We start from the raw sequence: 16,266 nt of genomic DNA on the forward strand, positions 1-16,266 counted from the left end.
CCCAAAGCCTTGAAGTTACCACAGCAAATGTGAATGGCCATCAGTGTTGTTATTAACTGCAACCTGTGGGTAGCCAAAGATGAGCCACTTTTCAGCAGTGAAAGAAAAGGAACGGTCAGCATAGCTTTAGTTATGATGACTTTGAAGTAGAAAGTGACCCTTTTAAACTAACGAATAATTCATCTCCTCTTGCTACTGCTGGTTCCATGAGGGCATTTGGATAGTACCCTTTGTAAGGTCAGACTGAATTTGTAAAACTAAAGATTCTATTGCAATACTAAAGTGAACCTTATATAATGTTATTGCACTGTAGTAGTGGTGCTTTCAAAAAAGGAAGCGGAGTAACCATTTTTCCCAGCCACACTTCTACTGCAGATATTTCCACTTGCCTGTGAGCCAAGCCTCCTAAACAAAGAACAAAAATAAAGCTTCACCTTAACTTTAAGACCATAAAGTAATACAGAACTCTCCATTTAAAATTGTATTTTGTATGACAGTGTTCTTTAGCTCTTAAAGAACATCTGCACTACATTTATGACCATTTATGACTCAACTGTGTTTCCAATTTCTTAATTATATTCCATACTGTCAAATTCTAACTTATACTTTTAGGAAGCAATCCTATGGCCACTAGAGAATGTCTAAAAGGCCATAGGACTTTTCGGCCAGGGCTCCAAGCTTGGTTCCCAGAAACCACGCTCCCCTGCCCCCTTGTAGGCAGTGCAGTTCTCACTGATCTTTGCGCTTGGAAGCGGCATTCCCGGGGTCAGGGAGGAGACCATGGAAGCCTCTTTACAAGGCTTCCTATGCACTATGCAGCATCCTCCCCTCCCACTCCAATACACCCCAGCTAGACAGCCAAAATCATGCAACAAGCTGAAAATGTAGGGCAGCCAGAGCATGGAGGAGAGGATTCCCTCCATACTCCACCGGCCCTGCATTGGATAGGCGTCAGCCTCCGAGTTCGGAGGCTGACATCTATCTCCATAGGATTGCGCCCTCAAAGTATCACTGGCACAGAATGGTTTATACAAAATTACAGAGCCAGACTAAAACTGAACCAAACACTAAGCTGAATCGTTATTTTGCCCACCATCCTAACATCTCTGTTGAGCTGGAGTTACTGTTACACACTAATGGTGCAATCCTACATATGTTTACACAGAAAAAAGTTCCACTATTTCCAATGTTCCCCAGCCAGCCATGCTGGCTGGGGAATGGTAGAAGTAGCAGGACTTTTTCTGTCTAAATATGCTTAGGATTGCACCCTAAATGGTTGACTTAAAACACAAATGTGCTTGTACAAACCCAAACCAGACTCATTACTATTTATTAATCAATTATAAAGCACTTATAATAAAAAAAAACAATTTCCAGAGGGGTAGCCATGTTAATGCGTTGTAGCGAAAACAACCAAGAATCTTGTGACACCTTAAAGACTAACAAATTTATACTGGCATAAGCTTTTGTGGATAACGATCTATTTCAATAGATGCATGTTCTGTTATCCTGAGTTACAGATACATACAGACACACCAACCCCGCACCCACCACATGGTTGGGCGGGGGGGAGAGGTTGTAAACAGTGAAGTCAAAGGGAAATGAAATGCAAAAAGTACAGATAGTTCTAGGAGCTATACAGAGATTTTAAAAAAGCATAACACATGAGCACATGAAACCTGAATCTGATATATATATTGGTTTTTTTCAGGGTTTTCACGATGGGATGGAGATCTGCTGCATTAAGGTTGCAATGCACAATAGGAGACTGTAAAGATAGACAGGCTAGAGGACACATTTCTTTTCACAGAAATGAAAAGTGTGGTGTGAACTGGGAGGAAAATAATTTTGGAAGATGGTATGGCAAACTAAAGTTTCCTGGAAAGCACTTCAGAAATTATGGGGTGGGGCAAATAAAGACATTGGCCCAATTTGGATGTAATGGGAAACCATGGTTTCCAAGTAAAAGAATAAGATACAGAGAGCCTTGGACTCAGGCACTTTCCCCCTGCTCTTTTGCACTTGCACAGAAGAGCTTTCAGTTGTAAACTAGCTACAATTCTCAGTGACATCTGAACTGAACACTCCAGCATCCAAAAACCACTGTTTCATACTGGCTTAGTGTCAGTAACGATAATGTAAACAAGGCACAGTTCCCCAAGTTTGGACATCATGGGGAAATCTTGCTAGTTTGAACTCAAAAGCATTGAGTCTTTTCACAGATGGAGGGGAGGGGAGAGTGGAGCGCATGAGTCTGAGGTTCATTAAGGCTTGTTCTCATAGCGGATAAACAGTTTCCCATTATGTCTGAGCTGGGGTGTTCTCAGCAAAATGTAAATGCCCATTCTTGGATATATTCAAAATTAAATTGTAAAAAAGCAGTTTATTAAGAGTGCATGTTGTAATTACTTTTTATACCTTCTCAATAAACTACAATGCTACTATTAACATAGGTCAAAGAGTCAACCTTTTTCCATTTTAGGGAAAGGGATGTGTACCATTGGCCAGGGGTAAACAAATTTTGGGAGGCCCTGGTAGCCATCCCAAATGTCTGGAAGTCAGGACTCTGTTTCAGAAGGGCAGAGACTTCATCTGATGTCACCCTGACTGAACTTCAGAGGCAAGAGCCTCTGAAACACAGCACAAAGACATTGATGATCCCTCCTCTGCAATTCCAATCTCAGAAGGACCCAGTGGAGGGCATATAAATCTGAGCCTGAAACTAGGGAAGAGGTCCCCACTGCTACTTCCTTGTTTCCCTTCCCGGCTCCATCCAGCCCTCTCTGTGGATCCACTGCAGCCACCATTTCCCTTCCCTTCTCACCGCACAGAATCAGAAGGAACCCTCATCTTCTCTGTCAGACACATCTGAGCTCGAGGAAGTACTCAGGCCGCAAAAGTTGATGATACTGCAGTGTACATGCACAGCCCCTACCCTCCACTCTATTCAATGTAGGCTGAAAAGGCCAAGGATGCACTGGTGGAGGGTAGCAGTAGCGCTCTCACTGAGCACTCCTTACAGCTGGGAAGTGCTGGGAAGGGAGGAAAGGGAAGTTTGCATATTTAATACTGCTTAGTGCTAGAGATGTAAGATTTCTGGAAATTTTGAAGCCATGGGGAAAATTTGTGGTTTTTTTCTGGTTTGGGGAAAAAACGGAAATTGGGGGAAATTGAAAAACAAACAATACTTTTTAAAGCACTCTTTACAGATTGAAAGTCACTTTGTTGCTTTAGAAGAGTTTTCCCCAATCTGGTGCCCTCCAGATATTTTGGTCTTCAGTTCTTATCAACCTCTGGCAGGATGGGCAATGGTCAGGAATGCTGGCCATTCTAGTTCAAAACATCCAGGTTGAGGAAGGCTGCTTTTATGTTCCTAAATTTTTATTATGTATAATCTGGTTTGTTCATAAAATTATCATTATATGTGAAAATTTTAAAGAGTGAACTCAGTAAATTTGTAATTATTGTCTGAATAAGTTAAACTTTAAAATTGAATATACCAAATATGATAATTTTATGAGCAAACCAAGTTATACATAACATATATTAAGTCCCTAGTTTATGTATACCTGAGGGAACTTCAGCAAGTAGTTCCTGAAACATCTGAATCATCCTAGAAGCCAGAAGAAGCAGGAAGAACTGGAGGTAGAGGAAGAAAAGTCCAGAAACACAGAACTCTGTAGAACAAAACCCAAACTGTCAAGAATGCGCATTTTCTTCCATATTATGATATGGTGACTCTATTCACACACTGGAAAACTGAGCATGACTTGGAGCATCCCAAAATGTCTATCAGTAAAGGATACATCAGATCAATAATTTTAATAAGAAATGGAAGAAATAACTGATGAGAATTTTACAGAGAGGATTAAAAAGTATTTTCCCCATGGCTTCCTTATTTCCAAATATTTTACATCTCTAGTCTGTCTATAAAAGTCTTATTACATAGTTTTTAGAAATCAATTGGGGGAGGGGGGAAGGGGGAGTAAAGGCTTGGTAACAATATATAAACACATTGTCTTACAATCTAAAAGAAAATATTTCAAAGCTGTTCAATTTTTCAGAAAAGCAAAAATGGTTCTTGGACAAAAATGGGAAAAAATGGGCTTTTTTCCAAATTTTTCTCCCCCCCCCCCCCAGCCTTTCACATGTCTAATTAGTGCTGTGAAGAGGAGGAGGAAGGTGTCTTCACTCACCAGAGAGGGAAGGAGCTCCCACACACCAACATGTGTAGTGAGTGAATTTGTTGACACCTTCCTTTGTCATGCATGTGTAAGTCCATTTAATTATTTAAAACAAGTCACAGTGGAGCACTAGCAAGTTGGCCAGAAACAGAGGTACTCCTGAGGAATTATATAGTCTGAAATGCTGACCGGGGGTGGGTTGGGGAGGGGAGAGGTGGGGAGAGACAGAGATTCCAAAGAGGCACTCTTCTTAAAGGGTCCTTCAATTTGGAGTCCTATTACAGTTTTGCTCCAGTATATCTAAAGGCACATTAAAAGCCTACTACCTATAGCTATATATGTTGGATTAAAGAGTGGTGCAGTTTTCAAATTTAAATGGATTTCAGTGTTATCAGCAATGAATGACACTCACTCTACAATCAGAATAGGAATTACTTGCAACTGCTAAAACAACATTATCATCTAAATGTACCAGATGTTCTTTCTTAAAGGCTACACCCACTGTTATTTACAGATTTGTAAACTATATGATAAGCTGAATTTATGAACAAAATTGCTCAGAGATAGACAATTGTGCTTGCAACTTGCAAAGCCAACTTTCTGACATGGTGCTATACAAAATCCAGAGAAAACAGTACTTAATCATATTCTGCTCTTAAGAAACACACCTGCTTATACTACAAAACATTATTATTAGGTTCCATAGTTCTATAACCTCATTCTCTTAATCTGCATAGGAGATGCTGACCAAGTTCATTCAATCAAAACACAGCTCTAACTCTTAGAGTTAGTCAACATCCATACTCTTTAATAGTATTAATACAGCATGAAGCTGACAGTTATTAGTATTGTTGCATTGTGTTATTTTCTCTTTTAAAATATGCAAATTCACTCCTTTGTGTTATGCAGCTCCCATGTGACCCTTTAGCTATCTTATTTTGGAAAGAAATACTGATCAGCTCTTGGGATTTTTGGTTCCAGTATTTCAAATTTGCTATCTGAATGAAAATTCCATTCCACTTATTCCGTTTTACATTAACTTCAGAAATACAGATTCTAAAAACCTGAAACCTACAATAGATAAAATAGCCTGGTAATTAATGCTATATTCAATTTAGTCAAGGAATACATGAGCATGATGAAATATGCCACCTAATGATACAAAAGCATACTGCACTTTGTTTTTGTGTAAAACCAGTTACCCAAGAGGATTACTTTGACTCCACACTGAATGAAGGGGTAGCAATTATCTCTTTATGCGACTAGAAATCAGCGACAGCGACACCGGAGAGGGTTGTTTTTCTGGTCTCCCTCATCCGCCTTGCCCAATGAACTCAAACTACAGTAATCAGACACGTGGAACATTTAACCCTGTTATTCACAGAATCGGCAACAACAAGAAAGCCAAACAATCCCTCATTTCAAAATGTATCTATTATACGAAGTGAAAATCTGCACACAAAAAATCCAAAGTTGGCTTTGCATAGAACACTTAATTAGATGGGATGTTTTATTAAATGCACTAAAATAAAAGCACACTTTGCAGGAAATGCTTACAGAGCAGAAGCAGCTCTGTAGCATGTGAATTACAAATAGGAGATATGGCAATCTGGGCCACGAAAGGCAATCAATAAAAATGGCAAACAAATTAAATGCTGTACGCAATTTCTACTGCTTCATTTCTGGAAAGTTACAACCATCTCTAAACAGCACTCTAACAAAATGGGTTGTATATTGTTTAAGGAGACTTTGCGGGAAATGTTCTTGACCTGAGTTTATTTACATCTTTACATAGCTAGCTTTTAACCCAGGTTAGTGCTAATAATAATGGTACCAGGGCATGGTCTGAAAGCACATGGTATAGCAACTATGGTCTGAAGGCACATGGTATAGCAACCTTCCTAAATCAAAGTCAGAATCTGGTCAGTGCCTGGCAACCTTATGTATGCAATTTGAGTTCCATAATGGAAAACTGACAGGATACAAATGAATTACTAGGTTCCTTTTCAAGTAGGGTTCGCTAACTAGTTTCAAATCCCAGTTAAGAGGGAATCTTGATTACCTTTAACTATTGTTAGCGCCAATGTAATGTTCAGGCTAAGACTAGTGGGAATAATTCATACACCAGAGAAAAGAAGCTGAGGGCCAAGGACTGCACAATTCTGTGGTGTGCTCCTAACTAGAACAGAGGGAGGCACCCTCCCTAGTGAGCCCAGATACAACAAGACTTTCTTCCTAAGACCTTGACCACAGATCCCCCATTCCTCCTCCATGAGAACCCAGGTTTCGGAAGAGGAGGAGAACGAGGGGCATGACTTGAGGGATGCTAGGGTCCGTCGTAGAGCAAAGCAGGAAAAGTTGGGGGCAGGGCTCAGACACTCCGCCAGGTTGACCACTTGTGGAAGCCAAGATGGGAGAGAGCCTCTCTAAGGGAGAGGCATCCCTGCTAAGCAAGTCTGGCCAAGAAGTTCATGTCCAGACTGCTGCCAACTTTTCTAACTTCTAGTTCTCTCTTCTATTGATATTCGTAGATGTGTGGATTAGTCGTTTCACTGCAGCCTGAGAGTTTCCTAGAATTTGCACTTGTAAAGAAGCTAGTAATTAACTAATAAAGTAGTGTTAGCCCAAAGCCTTGTTTCCTGGAGTGTGTTGATTGTGAAGGGAGAAGAAGAAGGAACCTGACAGTATGCTACTCTTGAGTTCCCTGGAGGAAAGGCAAAATATACTACTACTAATAATAATAATTTGTTGATCTCGTTACACCAGGTTAGGGCACACCTCTCCAAATGGATATGGTGTCAGCAATTCAATATAGTAAAACATTTTGGAGTCTCTGGTAAACTATTTTTAAAAGTTGGAAAACAGTGATAATACCCTTGTGCTGGATCACATTAATTCCTTCTTTCATCAGCCACTCACTGAAACAATTTTTACACACAATTCCTTAGTGTTAGCATAACTAAATTACCAGGAAATCCTGATTGTTTTATGTTTGGTGAAAGGGAGAAGTAGCAATGAGTTTATACCATCTTGTGTTCTAATGTTCCATAATGCACTATACAATATGTGCGTAAAAAGCTCTACGTAACATCTAATTCTGCTTTGTGGCATTTCTAAAGGCTCCTATCCCTTGGGAAGTTGTTACTGATCTGTTGTTACTGTTACATTCCAAACTCCAGCTGTAATATCTAGCACAGCTTATCATACAGATCGCCAATAACATTAAGAACTTCCACATAATAATACCACATGTCCATGGAAGGAACCAGCGTGGAAACACATAATCATCACCATAATAGTATGTGCTTTAATCACAAAAACTATACACACACACACACACACACACACTCTGTCTCTCTCTCCTCATTGAGAGATCAGGGGAACCTTTGTAGCAAGTTACACAAGATACTGCAGTTAAGGTGTGGAGAAATGCCACACAAACATGGCCTACCACAGATATAAGGTGTCAAGTTAATAATATATTAATTCTGCTTAATACAGAACTAAATACTGCATTCAGAACACTCCTCAGGAAAACAGAGGGAGAAAAAAGTGGTTAGAGTCAATCTTGTTAAAGCTTCATTGAAGTATAAAACCCCAGTATATGCAACACAGATGTGCAGTTACCAAGCATAACTATCAGAGCAGCAGCTGGTAAGGCTGAACATAGGCAACAAATTAAAAAGGCTAACATTCCATATTCTATATTTCATTTAACTGTATGGGAAACAGGATTGTTTTTCTCCTTTTCTGCCAAATTAATAGTTCTGAAAAAATTTATTCTCCAGGACTGACGACTACAGTGTGCCCTTGAGCACACATGCTTTGGCATTAGGTAACTCCTACTAAAAAATAACATGTAGCAAGAAATACTACTACTTAATTCCCCCAGGCAAATGATTGGAATAGATTCCACTCTCATTCTCTCAAGAAACTCCCCCTGCCCCCAGAGGACTTGGGGCATGATGCAGCACACAAACCCTCATGGGGAAGAATTCTGAGAACTTCTTAACTTGCTAGTTGACAAAGTCTCACATCCATGACTACTTATGAAGAAGACTGCCATTCCTCCAGGGAGATAACGTAATGGGAAAATCAGAACTAGAAACAGAGAAGCTATTATCCATGCAGAATTGCAGGATTGTCTACTCATCCTCCATCTTTATCCAATTGCTCTGAATCCTCCTGTGTTCTTGATTCAGTTGTCATTCAGGGCTATTGATTAGTTACTGTTATATCACAAATATTGCAGAATTCACTGGACTTTTCTTTCACTATCTCATGGCCTAAATCAAACCAGGGTGAAATAAGCCAAACAAACTCAACAGAAAGACACAATAGACTCACATCAGTAATCTCCCTATGCAAATGAGAACAGTGCAGGAGTGATCAATAACCTTACATCACACTACATTTGTCTTAAATAATAAACTTTACTGGGATTACTCTAGTATAACTATACAGTTGAATGACACCTCAAAATTGAGACATCTTTAAACAAAATGAAACTTTTAAAGACAGAATCACAGGTCAGAATTAAGATTGCCGGGAGAATTATCAACAACCTCAGATACACAGATGATACCACCCTAGTGGCAGAAAGCAAAGAGGATCTAAACAGCCTCTTGTTGAGGGTGAAAGAGGAGAGTGCAAAAGCTGGTTTGAAATTCAACATTAAAAAAACCTAAGATCATGGCATCTGGCCCCATCACTTCCTGGCATATGGAAGGGGAAGAAATGGAAGCAGTGACAGATTTTATTTTCTTGGGCTCCAAGATCACCGCACACGGTGACTGTAGCCATGAAATTAAAAGACGCATGCTCCTTGGGAGGAAAGCTATGGCAAACCTAGACAGCATAGTAAGAAGCAGAGACAGCACCTTGCTGACAAAGGTCCGCATAATCAAAGCTATGGTTTTCCCAGTAGTAACGTATGGTTGTGAGAGCTGGACTATAAGGAAGGCTGAGCGCCGAAGAATCGATGCTTTCGAACTGTGGTGCTGGAGAAGACTCTTACGAGTCCCCTGGACTGCAAGGAGGTCAAATCAGTCTATCCTAAAGGAAATCAACCCTGACTGCTTATTGGAAGGTCAGATACTGAAGCTGAAGCTCAAATATTTTGGCCACCTAATGCAAAGAGAAAACTCACTGGAAAAGACGCTGATGCTGGGAAAGATTGAAGGCAACGGGAGAAGGGGACGGCAGAGGATGAGATGGCTAGATAGCATCACCAATGCAATGAATATGAACTTGAGCACACTCCGGGAGAGAGCGGAGGACAGGAAGGCCTGGCGTGCTATGGTCCATGGGGTCACGAAGAGTCGGACACGACTTAACGACTGAACAACAACAACAATAGCACCATGCCCTACCGAACATTTCAGTTTAAACTGTAGGAACTATCAGAATTAAGCCCTATGACCAAGCCCTTTCTTATTTGCGAGGTGGCTGTTGCAAGTGATGCAAAATGCCTCAGGTAAGATCCTGAGGGGTGACAAGATGGTGGTAACAACTATGATAAATCTACCATTTATTTATATTTTCATCCCAAAAACGGTAATTCAGAACAACTCTCTGAATGGACCATTAAATATCTGTATTTGTTCAACCTGAACTTCTTTCAAGCTTTTCACAGAGTTCCATGTACTTTTTTTTAGATGTGGCACCTTGTGAAATATCCAGAAAATAATGCGATTTCTATATGGTGTTAGGATCACTTACTCAGGAGAACAAATCCATCTGCTTCTTTTTCTGTCACCAGTACCTTCTTGCTATCCTGGTTTTTCCGGAATAAGTTGAACATCTCTTTGAAATACAAGTCTAGGAACAAAAAGCAGGAAAACAAATAATGTTTCAAGTAAAAAAAAAAATCTACACAATTCAGACATCATTAAAAACACTTTAAACTTGAAAACAATCAGAAAACATTCTAAACTTGAAGGGGGGGGGCGTGGTGAGAAAGAGAATCTTGGAGAGCGAACACAAGAGCAAGTTGTTCATTATTGCCATTTGAAGAAACTACATAGCATTCCATACACCCAGCAGAAGATTCGTTTGCTTCAAAATCTGGAAAAAGTAACTGAAGTACTAGAAAAAGATAAATAAGGTACAGCGCTATTTTGCACTTAATGTCAGTCCATGTGTTAAACAAGTGCATGAATGCAAAAGAGTGAGGACACTGCCTGCAGCATGTCAGCCACTTCTGCTTTCACTTAACAACCTACGAGCGGCCCATTCATAGGTTGCTGAGTGTGACATGTGAACCAGGAGCACTGGGTTGTTCAGGTGCTAAACAACCCAGCAGTTAACCCATGATTTGTTGTAGAGCTAACCGCTGGATTGTTTGCTCCCAAAACAGCCTAGCACTCCAGGTTTGCACATCACACTCAACAACCTATGAATGGGCTGACTGTAGGTTGTTGAGAAAAAGCAGAAGTAGTGGGCATGCAGGGGGTAGCATGTTTGTTCTCTCCCACTTGTTCCCAAGAGCCTATGGGTTGTTTATGTGTGAACCAGGTCAATATTAACTATTCATCATCAAAATATTTTAGTCAATGGCACCACATGATTATGTGAAGAGTGTTTCTGTAATCAAGCTAGCAGCTTTAATATATCACACAAAAAACTCACGCTGCCATTTAAAATATAAATTAATCTAAGATTAGATTATTTTCAGTTCTCTTGCAGAACTTTGAATTACATTAGATACATATAAAAAGTAAAATGCTTAAGCAATCTCATAAACATACCATTTTGTAAGACTAGTAGACCACATTTTGAAAATGCCAACCTGTCATAAAATGACCTAGTTACTTGTTCCACCTATTCATTTGTTTTTAAATGTATCCTGCTTTATCAAGTCCAAGCCTCTCAAAAGCAGCTAATAACTGCTTTGTCCCCATACCATTCATACCAGTTGCCAATTTACTATGTCTTTCACCTATAAAAATGGTGCTCCTTAGCCTCCTGACCCTTTGTTTCCTATCAGTTCCCATTTCTCTGTGCTTTTTTCTCTCTTCGTAAATCCTGTGTTTCTTACATTCTCACTTTCAGCAGCTCAACTCTACTTCCTCCTTGACTATGAGGCATTCTTCTTGGACTCCAAGGCTAGAAGGATTTTTCTTTTGCTGTGTTACATCCTGCTATTACCAAAGCCCCTATATTGGTGCCATGATATCAAAAGTTTATCCACAACCACGGAAATACGTTTGTTTTTACAAAACCAATAGTTTACACTTTCATTTGCCTGCAATAACCAAAACACATAAAATTCAATATTTAAATCACAAAGGTTGTTGTTATAGGTTTAGATGTATAATGATGTCATAAGGCAATGCTCTAGCTTCTCTCCCTTTTTAATAATACTGAAAATTAAGAACCCACATATCTTAACCCACCATGATACAAACACAAAAACCCTACAGCTGGTTCTATGTGGTCTTCTCCAAATGGAATGTTTCAGCTCCACTGAAATAATATTGAAATAAGACATAGTCTATAAAGATAAACATCTCTCCTACTATGATACACCTGCCAATTGTTTTTCTCTCTTAGAAACCAACTGAGGTTTCAGTATAGCATCTATAACGTTATTTATTTAATTATTTATTTATTCATTTCATTTCTATACCGCCCAATAGCTGAAGCTCTCTGGGCGGTTCATAAAAATTAAATCCAAGCAACACACAATAAAACAATTTAAAATATACAGAACATTAAAACCACAATGTGTTATGCGTACATCACTCCCTGTAGTAGTAAAGTGCCACATGTAAACACCCCAGAGGCCCAAAGGTATGTTAGGTATATTGTGTATGGGGGGAGAGAAAGATAGGAGAGGATTTCTACTTCATGATGATAGCAATCTACTCTTGTACAAAGAGCAAGGCAGCATCATTTCAACCCTCCCACCTTTCCCAAGAAAATATCCACAGCGGAAGTGCTGATGTGCACTTCCCTCAAGTGAACAATTCCTACCTACTGAAGGTAGTGCACAGGTAATAGCCTGGGGATGGGGATATAATTATGTTGCTTTGCTTCCCTCAGCCAAGCCAACACAAGTCCCCACACCTCAGTTTGCAACCAAGCCTCATCCTCAGCCCCAAAATGAATTGCTGGGATTTTGGTTGGTCAGGCCAGGGAAGAACTAGCATTATGCATGCCCCTCTGCTGGTCCAAATCAATACACCCCCTCCACTTTTTTCAAGGTTGGAGTTTCAGCTGACAGGAAGGAACACATTCTGCTGTACTTCCTTCCCGGGAGGCTCATCCCATTATCCACCATATGCTTCGGAGGTACAGGCCCCTGCACCACTGCAACCACTGCTGAGGGGAAAGATTCCTTAGCCCAGTGTTGCCACAGCTACTACTTAAGATGAAATACCTTCCACTTATGCTTTTTCCTCCATTGCTAGAGAGACTTCTTCCTCCAACTGCTAGAGGGTAAAAACACCAGATCTAGCTAAGGAAACACATGTGGAAGGCAGGTTTCTGGACACATATTACTTGCAGACATAAACTGGGTATGAATCCAGGTGAGGCTATAGCTCAGTGGTAGAGCACATGCTTTGTAGGCAGAAGGCCCCAGAAGGACCTGACATCTCAAGGCAGAGATGGGAAAAACCCATGTCTAGAACCCTGGAAAGCTGCTGCCAGTCAGTGCAGACTGGGGTGAGCAGAATGTTGATCTGGATCTAGAGGTAGATCTCTGTGTGATTTGCAGGAGATCAGCAAGGATTTCTGACTCCCTATTTAACAACAGAAGCAATAAGATGACTCTCCCCTTCCTTAAATTATATTGTTGAAATAAGAAAGCTTGAAATGTAAACCAGGAGTGGATTCTTGGGTGGAAGGACTGTGAGGTCCAATCAGTTCTGGTACTTAAAACAAGTTCCTGAGCTCAGAATACTTAAATTCTAAATGTATATCTTTTGCACCATGCTCCAGTTGGTGGATCTCAGGGTTCTCGTAAAAAAAGAAAAAAAAAGAAGCAGTTTCCGCAAGCCTGAAGTGTGCTCCACCCAGCACAGACAACATTGAGCTGGGTAGAGGGGGAGTGAATGGTCTGATTCAGTACAAGGCAGCTTACAACATTCTTCCTGACTGGGAAACTATCTGCACAACAATACTTGCAATGGAATGAGCATTTGAATGCACACCTCCATCCATATTAGGACACAAGTCACAACTAGAGCTGGATCACAAGTGTCTACTCAGGCAGATGTATCCTCATGAAAGGAGCTTTATGGCTTGGAGTATGGGGTTGAGGTCTCAGATGAAATATGGTGTTTTAAAAACTTTACCACAGTTTATTCCCACCCCCAATAACAAAAAACAAATAAAGCCCAAATCTATTGTTACCATTTCAGTACCACTTCATAGAGTACAAAATTCCTACATGTTACATGTAACCCACATACAGAGTGTTGTGTGATGATCACATATACATAAAGATGCTAAAGGTAGCTAGGAGTGTGAGCTGAGTAGCCCCCAATTCAAATCTTGCCTCAGCCAGAGTGGCCATAGAAGACATCTATGTGGTCATGATTCATGAGTTTGTTTAGAAGCCAGTGGAAGGCAAAAGGAAGAGGGGCTGACCAAGGGCAAGATAGATGGATGATATTCTGGAGGTGACAGACTCGACCTTGGGGGAGCTGGGGGTGGCGATGGCCAACAGGAAGCTCTGGCATGGGCTGGTCCATGAAGTCATGAAGAGTTGGAAGCGACTGACCGAATAAACAACAACATTCTACCAAAATTAGTATGTTTGTATTGCTTAGGTCTAAACTAAAAAGCTTCCTTCCCTGGTGTGAGTGAGTGTGTGTGTGTGTGTGTGAGTGTGTGTGTGAGAGAGAGAGTGAGAGAGAGAGAGAGAGAGAGAGAGAAAGAGTATTTGATTATAGCCTTGTAAAAACCACAGGCCTCCTTGCCTGTGGCAAACAAAAATTGCTTGTAGCAAACCAGGCAATAGAGATTTACAGAAACTGGTTCTTTTTAAGGCTACAAATGGTTAACATGTATGGGGTGGAGGTGAAGGATAGTAAAACATTTTGGGGACTAATAATTTTTGTGAACTTTAAACACTGTTACAAATCATGACTAGGCACCAAAAATGCCTGACCACAAACCATTGCACCCAGGCCAAAAAATATGTAGTGTCAGGGAAAATAAGGATCCTCCAGCCAAGTTCTTTAAGACAGTTCTCAGCTAAACACTGTACCTTTATTTGGCAATAAACTCCATTGTTTTCAATAACATTTACCATCAAGTAAATAAGGTTAGAACTGCAACTCAAGACAGCTGAACCAGCTGAGCCCAGAGCAGACAAAAACTCTAAGAGCTGATGTCATGCTTTCAAAGATTTTCCATTTGGTTTCCCAGGTATACATTGTCAGAATTGGTGATACACATGGAGCTTACCGCCATGACTAGGAAAAAACCCATTTTTAAGTCAAATAAATAGTTGCTGTAATCAACCGTGTTAACTTCAGATGTTACATAGTTTGCGCTAGTTAACTCATGTGAACAGTTCATTGCAGGTGTTAGCCAGGTGCAATAATTATTTTCCTAGGCATTTGGACATTAGTTATGGCCCAACTGTTATGGGCTGCTTTTGTGATGTTCATTGAATGCTGTGAACAGGGGTAGATTTTGTTTATTTGTGGATGAACACTTTCATACTGTACTGTTTTTAGATTATGTTTTTATGGCATTTACTTTTATTTGTATTTTTGTGCTGATTATGGTTTATATTGACCATTTCCCATTATATCAATCATGGATTGCTGTACTGTGTGTGAGAGTCACTTTGAGACTGCTTTTTGCGATGGGAAGCAACTAGGGATGTCAGAGAATTCTGCCACGGATCTCAGAGCATTCGGCCCCCCGAAATCCGTGGCGGAACGAAGCCCCCTGCCCCACCACCCCACGAAAGGCGCACAAAACGGAGCACTTACCTGGTGCTGTTTGCGCTGCTTTGCGAATGGCGGCCGCAGACGCGGCCGCCATTTGCTTCCCCATTTAGGCTGTGATAGGCTATGTAAATACTTACAACAAGTGCAACAAGGCTGCATATTGTCGCCCTGCTTATTTAACTTATATGCAGAGTACATCATGAGAAACGCTGGATTGGATGAATCACAGGTCCGAATTAAGATTGCTGGGAGAATTATCAACAACCTCCGATATGCAGATGATACCACCCTAATGGCAGAAAGCAAAGAGGATCTAAACAGCCTCTTGTTGAGGGTGAAAGAGGAGAGTGCAAAAGCTGGTTTGAAATTCAACATTAAAAAAACCTAAGATCATGGCATCTGGCCCCATCACTTCCTGGCATATGGAAGGGGAAGAAATGGAAGCAGTGACAGATTTTACTTTCTTGGGCTCCAAGATCACCGCAGACAGTGACTGTAGCCATGAAATTAAAAGACACTTGCTCCTTGGGAGGAAAGCTATGGCAAACCTAGACAGCATAGTAAGAAGCAGAGACATCACCTTGCTGACAAAGGTCCGCATAATCAAAGCTATGGTTTTCCCAGTAGTAACGTATGGTTGTGAGAGCTGGACTATAAGGAAGGCTGAGCGCCCAAGAATCGATGCCTTCGAACTGTGGTGCTGGAGAAGACTCTTACGAGTCCCCTGGACTGCAAGGAGGTCAAATCAGTCCATCCTAAAGGAAATCAACCCTGACTGCTGATTGGAAAGACAGATCCTGAAGCTGAAGCTCAAATATTCTGGCCACCTAATGCAAAGAGAAAACTCTCTGGAAAAGACCCTGATGCTGGGAAAGACTGAAGGCAAAAGGAGAAGGGGACAGCAGAGGATGAGATGGCTAGATAGCATCACTGATGCAATGAATATGGACTTGAGCAGGCTCCGGAAGAGAGCGCAGGACAGGAAGGCCTGGCATGCTATGGTCCATGGGGTCACGAAGAGTCAGACACAACTGAACAACAACAACATTTAGGGCACAATCATATGAATGTTTAGACCGAAAAATGTCCTACAACTCCCAGCATGGTGGTTAGGGACTGCTGGGAATTGTAGTACTTTTTCTGACATAGGACTGCACCTTTAATCAACT

The 16,266-nt window shown here is 40.8% G+C and overlaps 1 protein-coding gene across 2 annotated transcripts in view; it reads right to left on the reverse strand.

The window, feature by feature from the left end:
• The window catches only part of UMAD1 (UBAP1-MVB12-associated (UMA) domain containing 1), a 55,449-nt gene that overhangs the window by 37,932 nt on the left and 1,251 nt on the right, over positions 1-16,266 (reverse strand). The window contains exons 1-2 of one of the 2 annotated variants that reach the window (XM_084858743.1): positions 15,235-15,549; positions 9,906-10,004 (exon numbers count right to left, since the gene is read on the reverse strand). In XM_084858743.1, coding sequence (XP_084714869.1) covers positions 9,906-10,004; positions 15,235-15,472 — 337 coding nt within the window. In that variant the 5' untranslated portion in view covers positions 15,473-15,549. Of the gene's footprint in view, positions 1-9,905; positions 10,005-15,234; positions 15,550-16,266 lie in introns of those variants that run through there. The other variant, XM_084858744.1, reaches the window with a different exon arrangement.

This window comes from Heloderma suspectum, chromosome 5 (genome assembly GCF_057233095.1).
Source record: "Heloderma suspectum isolate Gila_16-S chromosome 5, 16-S_ref, whole genome shotgun sequence".
NCBI lineage: Eukaryota > Metazoa > Chordata > Lepidosauria > Squamata > Helodermatidae > Heloderma > Heloderma suspectum.